This window comes from Bison bison, unplaced genomic scaffold (genome assembly GCF_000754665.1).
Source record: "Bison bison bison isolate TAMUID 2011002044 unplaced genomic scaffold, Bison_UMD1.0 scf7180017864109, whole genome shotgun sequence".
Classification (NCBI taxonomy): Eukaryota; Metazoa; Chordata; class Mammalia; order Artiodactyla; family Bovidae; genus Bison; species Bison bison.
In genome coordinates, this window is record NW_011494681.1 from 2,379,820 (window position 1) to 2,400,820 (window position 21,001).

The 21,001-nt window shown below is 37.2% G+C and overlaps 1 protein-coding gene across 3 annotated transcripts in view; it reads right to left on the reverse strand.

The window, feature by feature from the left end:
- Positions 1 to 20,966, reverse strand: part of DBF4 (DBF4 zinc finger) — a 27,418-nt gene extending 6,452 nt beyond the window's left edge. For 2 of the 3 annotated variants that reach the window (XM_010839070.1, XM_010839071.1), the window contains exons 1-8: positions 20,700 to 20,966; positions 19,341 to 19,513; positions 9,840 to 10,019; positions 7,620 to 7,670; positions 7,076 to 7,145; positions 6,789 to 6,865; positions 4,300 to 4,336; positions 3,472 to 3,514 (exon numbers count right to left, since the gene is read on the reverse strand). In XM_010839070.1, coding sequence (XP_010837372.1) covers positions 3,472 to 3,514; positions 4,300 to 4,336; positions 6,789 to 6,865; positions 7,076 to 7,145; positions 7,620 to 7,670; positions 9,840 to 10,019; positions 19,341 to 19,513; positions 20,700 to 20,745 — 677 coding nt within the window. In that variant the 5' untranslated portion in view covers positions 20,746 to 20,966. Of the gene's footprint in view, positions 1 to 3,471; positions 3,518 to 4,299; positions 4,337 to 6,788; positions 6,866 to 7,075; positions 7,146 to 7,619; positions 7,671 to 9,839; positions 10,020 to 19,340; positions 19,514 to 20,699 lie in introns of all 3 variants that reach the window. The other variant, XM_010839069.1, reaches the window with a different exon arrangement.
- Positions 20,967 to 21,001: the final 35 nt, after the last annotated feature.

A 21,001-nucleotide genomic window follows, 5' to 3' on the forward strand; every position in this document is an offset into this window, starting at 1 on the left:
TCTTCTCCAACACCACAGTTCGAAAGCATCAATTCTTCAGTGCTCAGCTTTCTTCACAGTCCAACTCTCACATCCATACATGACTACTGGAAAAACCATAGCCTTGACTAGATGGACCTTTGTTGGCAAAGTAATGTCTCTGGCTTTTGAATATGCTATCTAGGTTGGTCATAACTTTCCTTCCAAGGAGTAAGCGTCTTTTAATTTCATGGCTGCAATCACCACCTGCAATGATTTTGGAGCCCAGAAAAATAAAGTCTGACACTGTTTCCACTGTTTCCCCATCTATTTGCCATGAAGTGATGGGACCAGATGCTATGATCTTAGCTTTCTGAATGTTGAGCTTTAAGCCAACTTTTTCACTCTCCTCTTTGACTTTCATCAAGAGGCTTTTTAGTTCCTCTTCACTTTCTGCCGTAAGGGTGGTGTCATCTGCATATCTGAGGTTATTGATATTTCTCCTGGCAATCTTGATTCCAAATATTTACTATTTTTAAGAACACAATTCAGTTGTATTAAGTATATTCACAATGTTTTCAGATTCTTAACACCTGTTCATATCTAAAGCTTTCATCTTTCAAAACTGAAACTTTGTATCCATATATAACAAAATAAGTAACTCTTCATTTTCCCTTGTATTAAATATATCCACAATGTTTTTAGATTCTTAACACCTGTTCATATCTATAGCTTTCTTCATCTTTCAAAACTGAAACTTTGAATCCACATATAAAATAAGTAACTCTTTATTCTCCCTTCTCCACCAGCCCTTGACAAGCACCATTCTACTTTGTTTCTATGAATCTGACTACACTAGGTATCTCATTAGATAGAATCATGCAGTAATTTCCTCTTATTTCATTAAGCACAATGTCTTCAGAGTTTATCCATATTGTGGTATGTATCAAAATTTCATTCCTTTTTAAAGTTGAATAATATTCCATTGGGAGCTTCCCTGGTGGCTCAGATGGTAAAGAATCTGTCTGCAATGTGGGAGACCTGGGTTTGATCTCTGGGTTGGGAAGATCCCCTGGAAAAGGGAATGGCAACCCACTCCAGTATTCTTGCCTGGAGATTTCCATGGACAGAGGAACCTGGTGGGCTACAGTCCATGGGGTTGCAGAGAATCAGACATGACTGAGCAAGGCTAAGCATAGCAATATTCCATTGTATATATATATACCATATTATCTATTCATCTGTTGATGAACAAATTTTGGTTGCTTCTGCCTCTTGGCTATTGTGAATAGTGTAGTGCTGCATGCATGTGCAAGTACTTCTTCAAAACTGTGTGTTTCTTTTGGATATATATACTCGGAAGTGGAATTCATGGATCATACAGTTCAGAATTTTTGAGAAATCTCTATATGGTTTTCCTTAGTGGTTACACTATTTTATAATCCTACCAATAGTGCACAAGAGTTCCAGTATCTCCACATCTTCACCAACACTCATTTTTTCTTTTCAAAACAGTAGCCATCCTAATAGTTGTGAGGTATTAGATTTCTTTGGAGAAGGAAATGGCAACCCACTCCAGTATTGTTGCCTGGAAAATCCCATGGACCGAGGAGCCTGGCGGTCTACAGCCTATGGAGTCGCAAAGAGTCGGACACGACTAAGCAACTTCACCGATTTCTTACTGTGGTTTTGATTTGCATTTCTCTAATGATTAGTAATGCTGAACATCTTTTCATATGCCTGTTGGTAATTTGTATATCTCTGAATCAATGTATGAACTTTGCCCCTTTTTCAACTGGGTCATTTGACTTTCTGTTGTTCTTTATAGTAACATCTTATTAGATACATTATTTGCAACTTTCTTCTCCCTTTCCATAGGTTGCCTTCTCATTGTTGGGTTCTTTGGGCACAGAAATTTGTAATTTTGATGTAGTAAAATTTAGTTCTTTTTGCTTCTGCTTTTAGTGTCATATCCAAGAAATCAGCACCAATTCCAATGTCATAAAGCTTACTCATGGTTTTTTACCCAAAAGCTTTATAGTTTTAGGTCTCTGATTCATTTTGAGTTAATATTATATATTGCATAAAGTAAGAGTTCAACTTCATTCTTCTCTGCATGTTGCTATCTAGTATTCTCAATTTCATTTATTAAAAAGACTGTCCTTGCCCTACTGAATACTCTCGGCACCCTAGTCCACAATCATGTGATCATATAAAGATTTGCTTTGGGGCTCTTTCTTCTATTTCATTGGTTCATACATCTGTCTGTATGTCAGTACTGAACTGTTTTGATTACTACAGCTTTGTAGTAAGTTTGACATCAGGAAGTATAGACCTCCAACTCTGTTCTTCATTTTCAAAATTACTCTGGGTGTTCAGGGTCCCTTGAGATTCCATATGAACTTTAGGATGGATTTTTCTCTTTCTATAACAACAGTCATTGGGATTTTGATAGGGACCACACTGAATCTGTAGATCACTTTGGGTAGTACTGACATCTTAAAAATAAGTCTTCCAATCCATGAACATGGACTGTCTTTCTACTTATTGATGCTTCTCTAGGCCTAATTTTAAATTGTACTTTTCTGTCACAGCAGAACATTTAATAAAAAGTGTTCAATGCATCTTTATCACCTCAGTGAGTACCTAAGAGAATTAATCACATGTGTCTAAATGAGTAGTAGAATGTTAAGAGAAATCTAATTCTCCCATGCCAAATTAATTTACTTATGTCTGTAGTCTTCATTAAGATTATGTTACAGAGGCTCAGAATGAGTTTAAGAAAACTATCAACTTAGATGTTATAGTCAGATTTTACATTTCCAAGTAGTAACTAATAATTTCTTTTTCAAAAATGTAAATGCAATCTTTAAGTAAATCTTTAACTAAATTGTATGGTATTACATTCAGCCAGAGAAGGGTTATTTGAAGTACTGAAAAATGAGTTGGTCTCATGGTTGCTCTAAACTATATTTTTAAGTAATTATTATCTAAAACCTACTGAAACTAAATTCAGTCCTCAAACACAAAGTAATTAATGCTTTTTAAAAAATTTTAAATTGAAGGATAATTGCTTTACAGAATTTTGTGGTTTTCTGTCCTACATCAACAAGAATCAGCCATAGGTACACCCATGTCCCCTCCCTTCTGGACCTCCTTCCCAGCCCCACCCTTCAGCCTGTCGCAGAGGCCCCGTTTGAGTTCCCTGAGTCATACAGCAAATTCCCATTGGCTATCTGTTTTACATATGGTACTGTAAATTCCTGTTACTCTCTCCATAGATCTCCCTTTCTCCCTCCTCTCCTCCTACCGTGTCCATAGGTCTGTTCTCTATGTCTGCTCCATTGCTGCCCTAATGCTCCTTTTTGAAACTGTGCCACGTGCATATTAGTATCATGTAAATCTAACATAAAGGGACCTAAGAGTATTAGTGGAAATAGCTTAATTAGATTTTCTCCTTTAATCAAATATTTTCTCCTTTTAAATCATACAGATTGAATTCAAGATACTTACTGGCTCATATCTTCCACCTTTACAAAAGGCTTTTTGAGTCTACCTGCTTGGGAATATATAAAGTATGATATTAGGTACTTACAAATCCAGAATTTTTAAAAATTTTTTAACAAAACTTCTTGGGCTAAAATAATCCAACTATGTATCCATTACCCATTTCATTTCAGTTTGAAATTTTCAGCTTCAGGTAAGGTATCTTATAATTATAAATCCATTTCCAAAATAACAAACTCTCTGTCTATATTCTGAAATTCTTAAACTGAATCAATCCCTCAAAGGATCTATAAGTAGAATTCAGGAGAATTTTGAGCTAAAAACAGGAAATTTTGAATTTCATGTTCACTAGTCTCTAACCGAAATTCAGCATTTCCTCCAATTCTGCACATAACTAAGGGACACAGTAGTATTAGCAGTGCTTCTAATTTTGATACCAGTTGAACATTTCCATATCATATTAGTTACTACAAATATTTCAAAGCATCATTTACACTCATCATTTAAAAACCGAATTACAGTAGCAATTATAATCTCTGGTAGAACTTTTTAATGTGTAATAAAAACAAGTATATAACTATTGTACACTGAAAAATATTCTGATAACTGAATTTCAATATCATTTATTTTCTTAGTAATATGATGAATATAAAATGTATAAAAAATTATTCCAACAAAAGCCCGCAGGCTTCACCAGACAGCCATAGGGTAAAAGGCTACCAACCCACTGAATAAGTCATTTAAAGGGTTGGTTACATGATTTTTCAGTAGACTTTTTAAGTTTGTTCTATTTTCTAGCAAAACATGCACACTTAAGAAAATCAAAATACCTACTTTTTGTTTTCTGAGTGCCAACACCTACTCTCTTCCCCTGGAGAGGTGGGGGGAAATATAGATATATAGTGAAAACACTGGGCTTGAAAAGGGAAAACAGGTACTACAACTGTTCAATATCCTTAAAATTAAAAAACCATATAGAAAAAGAACTATATAAAGGAAGGCTGATTACTGTAGTTTCATGGGGGGAAAAAAACGAGAAAAAGCTGCTTTTTAAAATCAGTTCAACCAAAGAAATGAAAGGAAACAAAGATGATTCAAGAATTAAAGATCTTAACCACTGGTATGGAACTTAGTAACCCAAGCTTACTTTTACAGTACACCCAACACATACCTTGCATTTTAGCTATAATTGGTTTTTATCTTCACAGAAAGAAATCAACCAATAATGAAAAAGCATGGTTAAAAGAATAATCTAAAAATAGTCATGTTAATTATTTTTATGTCCTTATTCAGCAAAACCTTTGTGATAAACTCATCAAAGAATTATTAAAAAATTTATTAGCCTGTTAATTCTAGTCAAGATGGAATATATTCTATATGGTCACTCCCCATATGAAGTGATGACAATAAAAACTGGACAAAATTCAATGAACTACTACTTGAGGACTAAAAGTAAACAAAAGTAGGTGTACTGCAGAAGGAAGTCAAAATTATCTTTAAGGGTAAGGGGACGGGGGATATATTTTCTATTCTCCTACTCTCTTTTCTCTTGCAATGCTTCTTGAAGAATGGACCTCTAGTCCTGAGATTGGCAGCAATAGCAGAGTCAGTGGCTGTAACTCCTATACAAACCTCATCTTTTTGGCTACAAAGAGCCAGGAAAGAGTACAAAGGGAATCCCTGTATTATTTCCTCTTTCTTTTTTCCCTCAGTTTTGACATGAGAGTGGACCCCAGTTAAGACACTGCAGCTGTAAAGGTGCCACAGGCAGCCAAACTTGGAAGCAACCAAGATGTCTTTCAGAAAGTAAATGGGAATTGTGGCACATCCAGACAGTGGAATATTCAGCAACAAAAGGAAATGAGCTATCAAGTAACAAAACAATATGGAGGAACTTTAAATGCCTATTAGTAAGTGAAGAAGCCAATCTGAAAAGGCTAAGACTGTATGATTTCCAACTCCACTGCATTTTGGAAAAGGTAGAACTATGAGAGTGAAATGATCAGTCTTGCAAGGAAATATCGTTAATTGGCTATCACAGGATCCTTCCAAAATAGCTATCCAACCAGGTTCCTCTTCTATTAGTTATTTCTCAGTCATGTTCCAAACTCTTAAAAATAAAATCTAACTCTATGTAGTGTTCAAAGACCTATCTTAACCTACTAACCTTTCTAGCTTCATTTATCACTTTCACACTCAAAGATCAGGTTGTATTATACTACAGAAAATTTTCCAAACATGCCATCTTACATATGGCTTCATGTCTTTATATACATTCTTCTATAAAATTTATTTACCATTTAGATTCATTTAACAATTGAGTGAAAAAAAACCAGACCACAAAAGAATGTTGTGAGATATGACAACTATGAGAAAGCAAAGGGATGAGAGAAGTTCCAGATGAAAATAAGTTCAAGGAGGAAGTGAACAGTAGCTGAGAGAACCAATATGACTGGTTTTTAAAAAGTGCACACCTGAAATGCCAAATTGGTCAGTAGTACAGGTTGAAAAGTGAATGGGAAGTGTAAAAGTGGAAATGTCAAATGCCTGGATGATATAAAGATTAAATAGTAGGTAGGGATGTGAGGTCCAGGAAGTTTTTATTGTATTTATTGTTTTAAAGGACAGAAGAGGTTTGTTTTAAAGGATCATGAAGGCATGATTCTATACAGAGGCTTTGTCAAGGAAGCTAGTCAAGAGAGAAGAAAAGTCAAGATGTAGAGCATTAGGTCTAACAGACGTTAATGCCCAACACACTTGTTTAACAAATATTTTGAGGTTAGGCCAGATAGTCATACTATATGACAGAAATAGACATAAATAAGCCTCCTTATTTATGTTCCTGAAAGGAGTGTATTATACACATTAGGAGCTTCTCATGCAATATGTCAGTCATGGTGTTTTCTTTCAGAATGAACAAAAATATCTGTTCTTTTAGCTCCAGCAGCCATCAAAGAGGAAATGGCAACCCACTCCAGTGTTTTTGCCTGGAGAATCCCAGGGACGGGGAAGCCTGGTGGGCTGCCGTCTATGGGGTCACAGAGTCGGACACGACTGAATCGACTTAGCGGTAGCAGCCATCAAAGAAGAAAATAAAACTATGCCAACCATCCCTGAAACAACTTTCACCGTATGAGTAAATCCTAAAGTGATAGGCAATAATTTATTCAGATAACAGAATATGTATACAGTATACATGATTACCCCTCGTATATTCTAGCAGTAATATTTTCCACTTGGCAAAAAAGTTTATAGATACATAACTAAAAACCAAGCTTAATCATTTTCTCTAATTAGTTTAAAAATTAAGGAAAATAACATACCACATCTCTTGCAGAAGTGCTTGACTTCTTGAGTAAATACAATTCCTTTTTCCTTTGTTCAATGTAATATCTAATGTCTTTTTTAAAAGAAAGAAGGGTTTAAGATTAGCATTTTTGCCTTTGCAGTTAAACACTGCTACTTTCTTAAAATTGTACTAAGTTTAGATGAAAGAATTAATGTTACAGGTATGTCTTACTATTAAAACTCTCACTATCTAAAATTAGGAAGCAAGAGACAGATAGACACTTAGAGCAAATACTGTCAAAAACAGTAATAAAATCCTTACCATCAATATGAAGAATTTTTACTCCCCATGATAAGGCATTAGATAATATACTGTTTGAAGGAATAAAGTCCTGTTAAAAAAAAAAAAAGTTTGACAGATTTTTCTAGGAAATTCCTATTTTAAATGAGCTAAATTAAAAATATTATTGAAGTTTAATATCACTTATGGTTATTCAGAACAGACCCTACACAATTACAATAACCATGAGGACAGCAGTTTTTCCTTCTGGAATTTCTAAAACCATTCCTGATTAATACACTCTCATATTCTTGACAATGTACCCTGTAGCCTTACAGTTAATAGTTTCAAGAAATTATTTTGTTTTAAATCACAGAATGCCACAAGCTTCAGAAGTGTCCAGTAATACTTTAAAAGGCCACAAGATGGAGGTGTTACTTCATGAAAAGCATAAAACAAGACACATGCTAATATTTAGGCTTTTTCTATTAAAAATGAGGAAAAGATTTCAGGAACATCTCTATTTTATATTTCAGTTTCTAGTAACAGAATAAACATTGTGAATTTTTAAAAAATTCCTACTTACATGGTCCTTGATAGCTTTTTCAACTAATAATTTTCCTCTGCTCAAACACACCTATAGAAAGACCAAAGAACAACCAAACTATAGTTATACATAGTGCCTTACTGGAAAAAATTTTAAAAAGACAAAATGAGCAAAAGTAGATAAAATTTAAAAATGAATTTTAATATAAACATGAGCTTTAAAATACATACATTTTATTTATACAAGTCTTAATTACCATCAGCGTAATAAATATATGGTAAAAACTGATCCCCTTACAGTCTTTGTTTGCAATTAGATTTCTGATGAAAAAGTTTGTTTCTTCTTTTTTAAGTAGAGCAACTGAACTCAGCTGAATGAGATCCAAGGTCAGTTCTGTAGTAAATGTTATTCAACGTGAAAAATAAAATAGACTGATTTGAGATTCCGTCTGTAATTAAATTTAAGTTTACATTTTTAATTTCTTGTTTAACTGAAGACCTAATGATATGAGTAGACTGGATATATTGGTTTTTACACAGCTTCAGTTTTAAATAAGACATTAGGAAAATTAGTTTAAATGCTATCAGCAGCAACTAATTTGGAACTAGTCACGGTTGTACAACCTTGTTCCTCAAAAAAAGCAGGAACTGAAAGAATGTATGAGGCTTCCTAGGTCTCTCCTTCTTTGACTTTTTTCTTCTATATATTTGTCTCTTTTTTCCCAAGTGATTTCTCTTGTGTAACTCATTTCTCTTACCTGTTCTTCCCTGCCTCCAGGTGTCCCTGCTTCCCAAATGGCTACATGAGGTAAATGGGGACGATATTTAAAATTATTTAATTAATTTCAATTTAAAAATGAGATAAACAGTATTTTTCCAATCTCTTCTGCTTTTCCTAACCAATTAAATCAATTTAATTTACCCTTCACTGTATCTTACAACTTACTGACAACTGAGTGGTAGTGATGTGACTGAAGGCAGGAGGAGAAGGGGACAACAGAGGATGAGATGGTTGGATGACATCACCGACTGGATGGACATGAGTTTGAGTAAACTCCAGGAGTTGGTGATGGGCAGAGAAGCCTGGTGTGCTGCAGTCCATGGGGTCACAAAGAAGTCAGACACGACTGAGCGACTGAACTGAAGTGATGTCAGTAAATCTAGACCAGGGGCTGGCAAACTTTTTCTTTAAAGGGCCAGACAGTACATGTTCATATGACTCTGCAGGCCATATAGTCTCTGTTGCAACTATCCCACTCTACTTTTATAGCAGTAAAGCAATCAGTCAATACCTATATGAATGGGTATGTCTGTATTCCAATAAAACTTTTATTTATGAACAATGAAATTTGAATTTCATATAACTGCCAATTGTCACAAAGTATTCTTTTTGAATGTCCCCTCAACCATTTGAAAATGTACATGCCTAGCTTGCACGCTATAAAAAAATCGGCAGCAGGCTGGATTTGGCTCCTGGGCTACTGTTTGTTTACCATGCTCTGAAACAAACAAAAGGCGTCTATTCCTTCTTTAAAAAAATGACCTGCTGTCATCTTTTAGTTGTAAGTTACTCTAAACATAAGTCATCACTAAATGCAAGGGTGTATTTTAGGAATCAGAGTATGATTGTGCTCAGTCAACCAGTCATGTCCAATTCTGTGCCACCCCATGTATTGTATGTAGCCTGCCAGGCTCCTCTGTCCATGGAATTTTCCAGGCAAGAATATTGGAGTAGGTTGCCATTTCCTCCTCTAGGGGATCTTCCCAACCCAGGGTGTGAACCTGTGTTTCCTGCATTGGCTGGCAGATTCTTTACCATTGCACCACCTGGGAAGCCCCCTGGAGTAGGACTATATAAGTATTATTAGGAGAAAAAAATCACCATTCTATATACAACAGCAGCCTTATGGACAACTAGAAAGCCACATTTAATGTAGATACACTTAATGTAGATATTATTCTACCTAGGTGAACTCTGCTGTCAGCCCACTCTTAATTATAACATCCTATAGACTTTCAGGGGCTTCCCTCATTGCTCAATTGGTAAAGAATCTGCCTGCAATGCTGTAGACCCTGGTTCGATTCCTGGGTTGGGAAGGTCTGCTGGAGAAAGGATAGGCTACCCACTCCAGTATTCTGGTCTGGAGAATTCCATGGACTGTAGAGTCCATGGGGTGGCAATGAGTCAGACACAACTGAGCAACTTTCACTCACTCATGCATAGCCTTTCAGAGTCTCAAAGCATATTTAAGAGACTTACTGTATCTGGAGACTTAAATGAACTTCCATCATGGCTGGGATGAGGTGATGTGGTTTCCGCAGTATTCGCAGATTCTGGACTTGGTATAGGAGAGATTCGTCCCAAGGTTTGTGCAAATTTAGCTTCCTTTTTATTTGAAATAAGATAACTGATATCTTTGCTGAGAAATTCTTCAACTCGCTAAAGGAAAAAAAAATATTTTTAAGGAACTCATATAAACCATTAACTGTTTCATATGCTAGGCACAATAGGAAATGTCAATCTGAAACATATTCAATATTTTCTAAATTTCTATGCTGTATTATTCTGAGCCTTGAGTCCTGAGAAAGTACAAGGAGAGTTCTAACAACCCAAGAACAGCATGTAGTTTATATATAATAATTAGTTTAATCCACATAACCCATGGTACTGGAGAAGAAAATAGAAGAGAAGTGAAGGCACCTACCTGAGGTTACGCCAGTCATAAAGGAACTTGAATAAAGGTATTTTTTTCTTAACCTTAAAAAAATTTTTTTTAATTGACGTATAGCTGATATACAATGTTGTGTGAACACAGGTATTCTGATTCACGTTGATGCTCTAAAGCAGAACTGTCCAGTAGAATGCATTGTAATGATGGAAATGTTCTTTATCACCATTGTTCAATATGGTAGCCATTGCCACATGGAGTACTTGAAATGTAATGTGATTGAGCAAATGAATTTTAACCTGGTTAATTTTAGTTACCCTAAATTTCAGTAGCCAATTGGCTAATGGCTACAGTAATGGACAGCACAATTCAAACTCATAAAGTTATAATATCTTTCCATAAGAGAAACTATTAAAAGATAGGAAACCTTTACCCTTAAGAGTGTATGACTATTTTGAAGAGAATTTCCCTAGTCTGAAAACCACTGCCTGAATTAATAAACACATATACCAAAGTCAATGCTGAAAATCACTCCCATTCAAAGGTAGGAAAATTAACTATTTGCATAAATGAAGCTAAAAATATTTTAAACAGCTGTATCTAATTTCTACAGCATCTCACAACATAAATGAGGATAATAAAAGTGAAACAAACTATGTAATAATGACTTAATTTCATCTAAGCATTACATAGAATTTGTAGCTAAGACCAGCAGCTGCCTTGGTTAAATACAAATCACTACGTCTTTTTCTGAATAACATTTTCATCACCAGTAAATAAAGTACATTTATATGTGCCAAGGATTACAAACTCAAATGCCTACAAGGGTCATCAAGAATGCAAATGAACAATTACATATCAAATACTCTTAAAAAATTTTTTTTTCATAAATATGTGGGCCCTCACACTAACAGAAGTCCCAGTTTTTCAAGAGAAGCCCAATCTCCCACGTTTTAAAAAAAACCCAAAAAAACTGTGATAAAATATTTAACAATATTTTCCTTTTAGACCATTTTTGAGTGTACAATAGAGTGACATTGAGTACATTCACAATGTTTTAATAACCATCCCATTATCAATTAAGATCATGGCATCTGGTCCCATCACCTCATGGCCAATAGATGGGGAAACAATGGAAAAAGTGACAGACTATTTTTTGGGGCTCCAAAATCACTGCAGATGGTGACTGCAGCCATGAAATTAAAAGACGCTTGCTCCTTGGAAGAAAAGCTATGACCAACCTAGACAGCATATTAAAAAGCAGAAACATTACTTGGCCAACAAAGGTCCATTCAGTCATTGCTATGGTTTTTCTAGTAGTCATGTATGGATGTGAGAGTTGGACTGTGAAGAAAGCTGAGCACCGAAGAATTGATGCTTTTGAACTGTAGTGCTGGAGAAGAGAGTCCCTTGGACTGCAAGGAGATCCAACTAGTCCATCCTAAAGGAAATTAGTCCTGAATATTCATTGGAAGAACTGATGCTGAAGCTGAAGCTTTGGCCACCTAATGGGAAGAACTGATTCATTGGAAAAGACCCCGATGCTGGGAAAGACTGAAGGCGGGAGAAGGGGATGACAGAGGATGAGATGGTTGGATGGCATTACTGACTTGATGGACCTGAGTTTGAGTAAACTCTGGGAGTTGGTGATGAACAGCAAAGGAGTCGGTCACAACTGAGCAACTGAACTGAACTATTGATTTCTAGAACTTGATCATCATTGTAAGCTGAAACTGTACCCACTGAACAGTAACTCCCATTACCCCTCCCACCAGCCTTTTTATCTCTTTTAATCTCTACTTCCTATTTCTGTGAATCTGACAATTCTGTCATTGGTTAGTCACTAAGTTGTGTCCAACTCATTTATGACCCCATGGACTGTAATCAGCCAGACTTCTCTGTCCATGGGATTTCCCAGGCAAGAATACTGGAGTGGGTTGCCATTTCCTTCTCCAAGGGATCTCCCCCACACAGGGATCAAACCCATATCTCCTGCATTGCAGATGGATTCACTGCTGAGCCATCAAGGAAGTCTCTTGACAATTCTAGGTAGTTCATATAAGTAGAATCCTGTAGTTATCTTTTTGGGTCTGATTTATTTCATGTAACAGTGTTTTCAAGGTTTGCCCATGATGTAGCATGGAACAGAATTCCATACCTTCTCAGTGTTGAATAATATTCCAACCACAACAGTGTGATCACTCACCTAGAGCCAGACATCTTGGAATGCAAAGTCAAGTGGGCCTTAGGAAGCATCACTACCAACAAAGCTAGTGGAGGTGATGGAAATCCAGTTGAGCTATTTCAAATCCTAAAAGATGATGCTGTGAAAGTGCTGCACTCAATATGCCAGCACATTTGGAAAACTCAGCAGTGGCCACAGGACTGGAAAAGGTCAGTTTTCATTCTAATCCCAAAGAAAGGCAATGCCAAAGAATGTTCAAACGACTGCACAACTGCACTCATATCACATGCTAGCAAATAACGCTCAAAATTCTCCAAGCTAGCCTTTAACAGTACGTGAACAGAAAACTTCCATATGTTCAAGCTGGATTTAGAAAAGGGAGAGGAACCAGAGATCTAATTGCCAACATCCTTTGGATTATCAAAAAAGCAAGAGAGTTTCAGAAAAACATCTATTTCTGCTTTATTGACTATGCCAAAGCCTTTGACTGTCTGGATCACAACAAACTGTGGAAAACTCTTCAAGAGATGGGACTACCATATCACCTAAACTGTCTTCTGAAAAATGTGTATGCAGGTCAAGAAGCAACAGTTACAACTGGACATGAAACAACAGACTGATTCCAAATTGGGAAAGTAGTACGTCAAGGATGTATATTGTCACAACAGACTGATTCCAAATTGGGAAAGTAGTACGTCAAGGATGTATATTGTCACCCTGCTTATTTAACTTATATACAGAGTACATCATGAGAAATGCTATACTGGATGAAGCACAAGCTGGAATCAAGATTGCTGGGAGAAGTATCAATAACCTCAGACATGCAGATGATACCACTCTTGAGGCTAAAAGCAAAGAGCCTCTTGTTGAAAGTGAAAGAGTAGAGTGAAAAAGTTGGCTTAAAACCCAACATTCAGAAAACTAACATCATGGCATCTGGTCCCATCACTTCATGGCCAATAGATGGGGAAACAACAGAAACAGTGACAGACTTTACTTTTTTGGTCTCCAAAATCACTGCAGATGGTGACTGTAGCCAGGAAATGAAAAGACACTTGCTCCTTGGAATAAAAGCTATGACCTAGACAGCATATTAAAAAGAAGAGACATTACTTTGCCAACAAAGGTCCGTCTAATTAAAGCTATGGTTTTTCCAGTAGTCATGTATGGATGTGTGGGACTAGAAAGAAAGCTGAGCACTGAAGAATTGATGCTTTTGAACTGTGGTGTTGGAGAAGACTCTTGAGAGTCCCTTGGACTGCAAGGAGATCCAACAAGTCCATCCTAAAGGACATCAGTCCTGAATATTCATTGGAAGGACTGATGCTGAAGCTGAACATCCAATATTTTGGCTATCTAATGCGAAGAGTTGACCCATTTGAAAAGACCCTGATGCTGGGAAAGATTGAAGGCAGGAGGAGAATGGGACGACAGAGGATGAGATGGTTGGATGGCATCACCGACTCAATGGACATGAGTTTGAGTAAGCTCCAGGAGCTGGTGATGAACAGGGAAGCCTGGCATGCTGCAGTCCATGGGGTTGCAAAGAGTCCGACACAACTAAGCGACTGAACTGTATGTATAAACCACATTTACCCATTCATCTGCTTATTAATATCTGTTTTTTCCCCCCACCTTTTGGTTACTGTGAGTAATGCTGTTCTGGACATGGGTATATAAATTATCTCTTCAAGATGCTTTCAGTTCTTTTGGATATATACCCAGAAGTGGAATTGCTTGAACATAATAATTCCTTTCTTTATTATTTTGAGGAAACAACATGTTTTCCATAGTAGTTGCACCATTTTACAATCTGACAGTGCACAAGGGTCCCAGTTTCTCTACATCCTCACTGACACCTATGTTGACAGTCGCTGTCCTAATGGATGTGAGGTGGTAACACACTACTTCTTTGGACTGACATATAGTTAATTTACAATGTTGTGTTAGTGTGTGGTATACAGCAAAGTGATTCAGTTACACATTCATATATATATTCTTTTTCATATTCTTTTCTATTATAGTATATTACAAAATACTGAATATAGTTCCTGTGCTATACAGTAGGAACTTGTTGTTTAATTTTAAGTTGGTTTTCTATGTCTGTCTTACTGGGGTCTTGATTTGCATTTCCCTTTATTTTTTTGGGCTCCAAAATCACTGCAGATGCTGACTGCAGCCATGAAATTAAAAGACACCTACTCCTTGGAAGGAAAGTTATGACCAACCTAGATAGCATATTCAAAAGCAGGGACATTACTTTGCCAACAAAGGTCCGTCTAGTCAAGGCTATGGTTTTTCCGGTAGTCATGTATGGATGTGAGAGTTGGACTGTGAAGAAACCTGAGCGCCGAAGAATTGATGCTTTTGAAGTGTGGTGTTGGAGAAGACTTTTGAGAGTCCCTTGGACTGCAAGGAGATCCAACCAGTCCATTCTAAAGGAGATCAGCCCTGGGTGTCATTTGGAAGGAATGATGCTAAAGCTGAAATTCCAGTACTTTGATGACCTCATGCAAAGAGTTGACTCATTGGAAAAGAGTCTGATGCTGGGGGGGATTGGGGGCAGGAGAAGGGGACGACAGAGGATGAGATGGCTGGATGGCATCACTGACTGGATGGACATGGGTTTGGGTGGACTCCGGGAGTTGGTGATGGACAGGGAGGCCTGGCATACTGCAATTCATGGGGTTGCAAAGAGTCGGTCACAACTGAGCGACTGAACTGAACTGAATAGTGATGTGGCACATCTTTTCTTGTGCTTATTGGCCATTTATATATATCTTCTTTAGAGAAAGGTCTACTCAAGTCGTTGCCTCATTTTTGAACTGGGTTGATTTTTGTTGAGTTGTACTCTTTATAGTTTGGATATTAATCCATCAACAGATATTGCAAACAGAAAAAAGTTGCAAAATTTTTCTCTCTCATTATGTGGGCTGTCTTTTTTACCCTTGACAGTAGTCCTCTGATGCACAAAACCTCATTTTTATTAAATCGAATTTATCTATTTTTTTTCATTTGTTGTCTGTGTTTTTGGTATGATAGTCAAGGAATCAATGCCAAATCTAATACCATTAAGATTTTCCCCAATACTTTCCTCTATGGGTTTTAGCTCTTACGTTTTAGATCTTGATCCATTTTTAATTAACTGCATCATATAATGTACAGTAAGGGTACAACTTTATTCTTCTGCTGTTGCTATTCAGTTTTCCTAGCATTTGTTGAAAAGATTATCCTTTCCCCATTGAATGGTCTTGGCAACCTTGATGAAAATCAGGTGACTATGAGAGGATTTCTGGTTTCTCTCTTCTATTGTATTGGTTTGTATGTCTGTCATTATGCTGCTGCTGCTAAGTCACTTCAGTCGTGTTGGACTCGTTGCGACCCCATAGACAGCAGCCCACCAGGCTTCCCTGTCCCTGGGATTCTCCAGGCAAGAACACTGGAGTGGGTTGCCATTTCCTTCTCCAATGCATGAAAGTAAAAAGTGAAAGTGAAGTCGCTCAGTCGTGTCTGACTCATTATGCTAGTACCCACATTTCCTTTGGTTTTCCATTTCCTACACCTCTTGTAACTCTTTAGTAGTGAACAAAATATCTTTCATAGTCTGGTCCCAATGTAACATTGTTTCTTGCTATTTCCCCCATCTAAATCCCAAGATCAAGTCATACTCTATTATTAACAGCTGCTCAAACCACACATACATATATTTTATGTATGCTCTTTCTTCTATTTAGTTCATTCATTCTACCTGGTATATTCCTACTAGGCTTTCAAGATTCAGCTCAAACTTTATCATTGCTATAAATTGTAAAAGGCAGAGTTAATAATTTCCATTTCTGTATTCTAATGGCAATTTCTACATAATTTCTGATAAAGCACTGACAGTGCTATACTGCAATTTATTTATTTAGGCGTCTGATGTTCCTATAGGCTGAGAATTCATAGAGGATTAGACTACATCTAATTTTTGCATCCCTGTCATCTTAAAAAGTGCTACCATATGGGAAACACTGGTGGAATAATTTCTGAATGAATTTCCATATGTTCAAATCATAATCAATCTTCAAAGCTGAGTTCAAATTGTGTCCATATAATGGCCTCCAAGGTTCCTCAGTTGGAAATAATCTTTCCCTTTTAACATTGTTATATAACAATTGTAACAATGCCATCTCTACTTGATTAGAAATTGCAGGTGGACTAGGTATCAGATTCATTTTTGAATCTACCAAAAAAGTTAATACTGGGTCCTGTACCATTAACTTAGTTTTGTCAGTCTTTATTAGCTATTATTGAATCTAGGTCTTTAAAAGTGTAAACTCAAAATTTATTTTCTAATGACTCAAAGGTTACACTGAACATCAAAAACAAGTAACTTTATCCTCAAGTCCATGATATGGTAAGGTATCTGACCCTATATCTCTTTTCTTTCCCAACTCTCTTATTTTAGCCCACACTGTTTAGACATGGGCCTTTATATGGATGGTTTTGCAATAGCAGTCTTCCTTTCCACTATTAAAGATATTTTCCCATTATGTCAGACTTTCCTGATGTGCTCTCAGTGGTTTAATTTTCAGAAGTGTATTCTCCAAATAAAAAGTGTATTTAGATGTTTTCACTGACTCAATGGACATGGGTCTAAGCAAGCTCTGGGAGTTGGTGATGGACAGGGAAGCCTGGTGTGCTGCAGTCCACGGGGTTGCAAAGAATCGGACATGACTGAGCGACTGAACCAGATGTTTTCATTAAGATGAGAGAAAAAAATGCATAGACCATTTTAAAACAGACTAACACTGTTAATAGCCTGAGGCAGGATAAATTACAAATGGATAAAGGATTTAAGTAATTATAAAAATAGTAAGCATAATCCTTTCAAGGAATATCTATGGAACTATTTCTTAGAGTTGAATCTTAAAACTTAAGTGTATGGAGGTCAAAGTTCCTTTATAGTTCACATTTGAGATCTTAACAGTCTTTTTCAGTGATAGAAACAGTACTGTGCTAGGGACAGAAATCATGACATCAATGAATTATTGGAAAGGTAGTGTGTTGGGGAGATCAGAATTTGATTTAAAAGTTTTTAAGAGAAATTAAAGAATAATCAAATTCAGTGCAAAATCCACAGCTCTGGGGAAATACGCTCTTCATTTCATTGGCCTACTTCAAACCATTTTAGGATGAAAATTTGATAAAACCAACTCTCAACTATTATCTAATGTATAAGTTAACTCAAAATTTGGTTCTTGCAAGTGTCTCAGGAACTGCTATAGGGATGAGAGCTTCTGTACTGCTCTTTTAGCTAGAGCAGTGGCTTTATACATTGGTCTTCTTAACATGATTTTGTTTGAAGGGCTCCACTGCTAAAAACGCAAATCTAAAATTACTGATTTACATCAGTAGGGTTAATGAGTTTTTCCACTGTAGCCATGGATTCTAGAGGAACAGAACGGTGCAATACAATGTGAGTCTGGAAATTAGGCTGATTCTACCCTGAGCCAGTCACTTAACTTCTCTGAACACTTGAGTACTTACTTTTTAAAATGAAAGGATCCTTTATTCAAAGGTGCTAGGTTACAAAATATAACCTTTAGGAATGCAGTCATATGGTTATTCTGATAACATGCTACTACTATGACAAGTGTGTGACAATGTTTTAGTCTAAGAAAACAGCAAAACAGTAGAATAGTTTTTCAAAGACAGAATAAGTAAAATATCAGTAAATAGTTCCAAAAAACCTCTTACATGTTCAGCAAATTTTTATTCTCATTATGGCAGGATTTACTCATATTATTAAAAAATGCTGCTGCTGCTAAGTCACTTCAGTAATGTCCAGCTCTGTGCGACCCAATGGACGGCAGCCCACCAGGCTCCCCTGTCCCTGGGATTCTCAAGGCAAGAACACTGGAGTGGGTTGCCATTTCCTTCTCCAATGCAGGAAAGTAAAAAGTGAAAGTGAAGTCGCTGAGTCGTGTCCGACTCCTAGTGACCCCATGGACTGCAGCCCACCAGGCTCCTCCGTCCATGGGATTTTCCAGGCAAGAGTACTGGAGTGGGGTGCCATTGCCTTCTCATATTAAAAAATGCTAACCAAGACAAACTCAAAGTACAGCAGGAAGAATCAGGAAATTAAATCTTAACCTTGGCAAAATTTATCCAGTATCACCCTTAATCCTAAAAAAATCTTGTAATTTATCCAAATTTTCTAATACTCAAATGTATAACGTAGGAAAGAAGCATATTTCCCATATTCATAAACCAAAAGTGGTACCTTAGTGACATTCATTCTTTTGAGTCTGTATCAGTCAAAAGAAACTTTAAATCTTTGTGGTTTAAACAGGTTTTCCTTGTTCTCTAAATACCATCTTATTTATATTTAGCTTCCTAATAATCACAATCAAAGAGCTCCTGCCATCTGAAGGACATCCCAACATTACAATGAAAAGGCAATCAGCAGTTCCTCCAGGACAAGGGTGTCTCATTTTTCACACTGTGAACTTTACACCAGATAGAAACCTGAAAGTTCTGTCAGGTTTCCGAAGTTACATGACTTTGCATTAATGATAAACAGATGATAAAAAATTTAAGCTTGGTAAACAGTGAAAGTGTTAGTTGCTCAGTTGTGTCCAATTCGTTGTGACCCTCGACTGTATAGCCCTCCAGGCTCCTCTGGCCATGGAATTCTCCAGGCAAGAATACTGAAGTAGGTAGCCATTCCCTTCTCCAAAGGATCTCCCCTACCCAGGTATTGAACTTGCGTCTCCTGCATTGCAGGCAGATTCTTTATCTTTTGAGTCATCAGGGAAGCCCCTGGTGCTATATGGTTATACCTTTTTTTTCCAAAAGAAAAATTTTAAATGATTATAAGTTAGAAAGTTTTTCTTTTTGGTCAAAGTGCATGGATTTGACTTACCCCTCCCAGATCCTTAATGTCCTTTTGCAGTTTTTCAGATGTGGTGACAGAAGGTAAGTCAATGTAAAATACTTTACCCCAGAGAGGTTTATATTTGGATTTTTCTGGTTTGTTATCAGTTTTCAGAGATTTCAAAGATGGTCGGTTTTTTTCATTTTTAACTTGGATTCCACCTGTTGTTTAAAAAATTAGAATTAGATCATGCTTTATGCAGACAGAAAATTTTTCAGTTCAGTTCAGTCTCTCAGTCGTGTCCGACTCTTTGCGACGCCATGAATTGCAGCATGCCAGGCCTCCCTGTCCATCACCTACTGTTTAAAAAATAATTTATGTAATAATCATATCACAGAGGGAAAAATATAATCCTACTAATTCAGCATTAATATTTTAATATATTTCCTCTGTAGTGTCACTTAGGATAATGGCAAAATAGTCTTTAAACAGATATTGTATGTCACAAAACGTTTATTGTTCATAGGAACTGATTTGCAGGAAATATTCATGCATTTAATCCTGTTTTATGCATTAAGGCATAGAACTATATAAAACCAATTTCAAAGTTTTCATAGGATGTAAACTCCATGGAGTATTTACTCAACAAATACTTACTGAGCTTCTGGCATTCTGTTGAACACTCAAAACTGGTACTGACCGAGTCCTCAAAGGTTCCTGACTGCTCAAGGTTAAGTTTCATGTAGAGTCAGTGTATATTAAAAAAACTTAACGGTCCACTTGAAGAACCAAATCACCATTTATTTCATTCTTTCTTTTGAAAACAGATCTAAGCTACAAACAGCTGCTTAAAAATTAAAGAACTCAAATCTGTTTATAGTAGGAGACCATGTATACATACTGTACATAAACACACACACACTATATATTAGGAAGAAACACTTGGAGGCCGGACTACTTAACAAGTGCCTGAAAATGAGAGTTTGCTTTTATTTCTGTTTATAATGTTGAAAACAGCAAAGGTGTGTTTGAAATAAAATACTTTGCTTCAACTTCATAAGACCAAAAATCCGCAATTTAATCAGGAAGCGAAAAGCCCCGAACACATCTGCTTTTAAACCGAGGCTCGATCTGCAGCCTCCAAGGGTCGCAGCATCTGTGGGAGCCCCAGCGGGCTCCCGGGTCCGCACACTGTCTTCTCGTTTTATAATCGACCATACGACGAGGAATTTGGGGCCGAGATCCCTCTGCTCCCTGAACCGTGCCTTCCTTCAGGCCACAGAGCAGGACGCACATGTCAGGCAGAAAAGCAGAGAGCCCCAGGGCGAGAACTCTTTAGAATCAACAATGGAACCAGGAGGGGAGGAAAGGATTAAAGGGACTGCAAACGGAGGAGGGGCTTCCTACCCTGAAAATGTCCTTTGCTGTGGATCCTCATGGCTCCGGAGTTCATGGCAGCCGCCCAACACCTACATGCTGGGTTGGGAGAGGGTGTTGCCCCGGGCCGCCGCGAAAACTCGGCTTCTTCGAGGTCCGTTGACCCGCCGGTCGCCTTTCCCCTTCCGCGGGCCACCACACCCACGCAGTAGAGATGCCGCGCCCGCTGGCTTGGTTTCCGGGGCCGAATCCGGTCCCAGAGCGCGGAGAAGGAAGAGGAAAAGCAAAAACGACTGGGCTGCGGCGGTTGAAGATTTGAAAACGCGTCACGC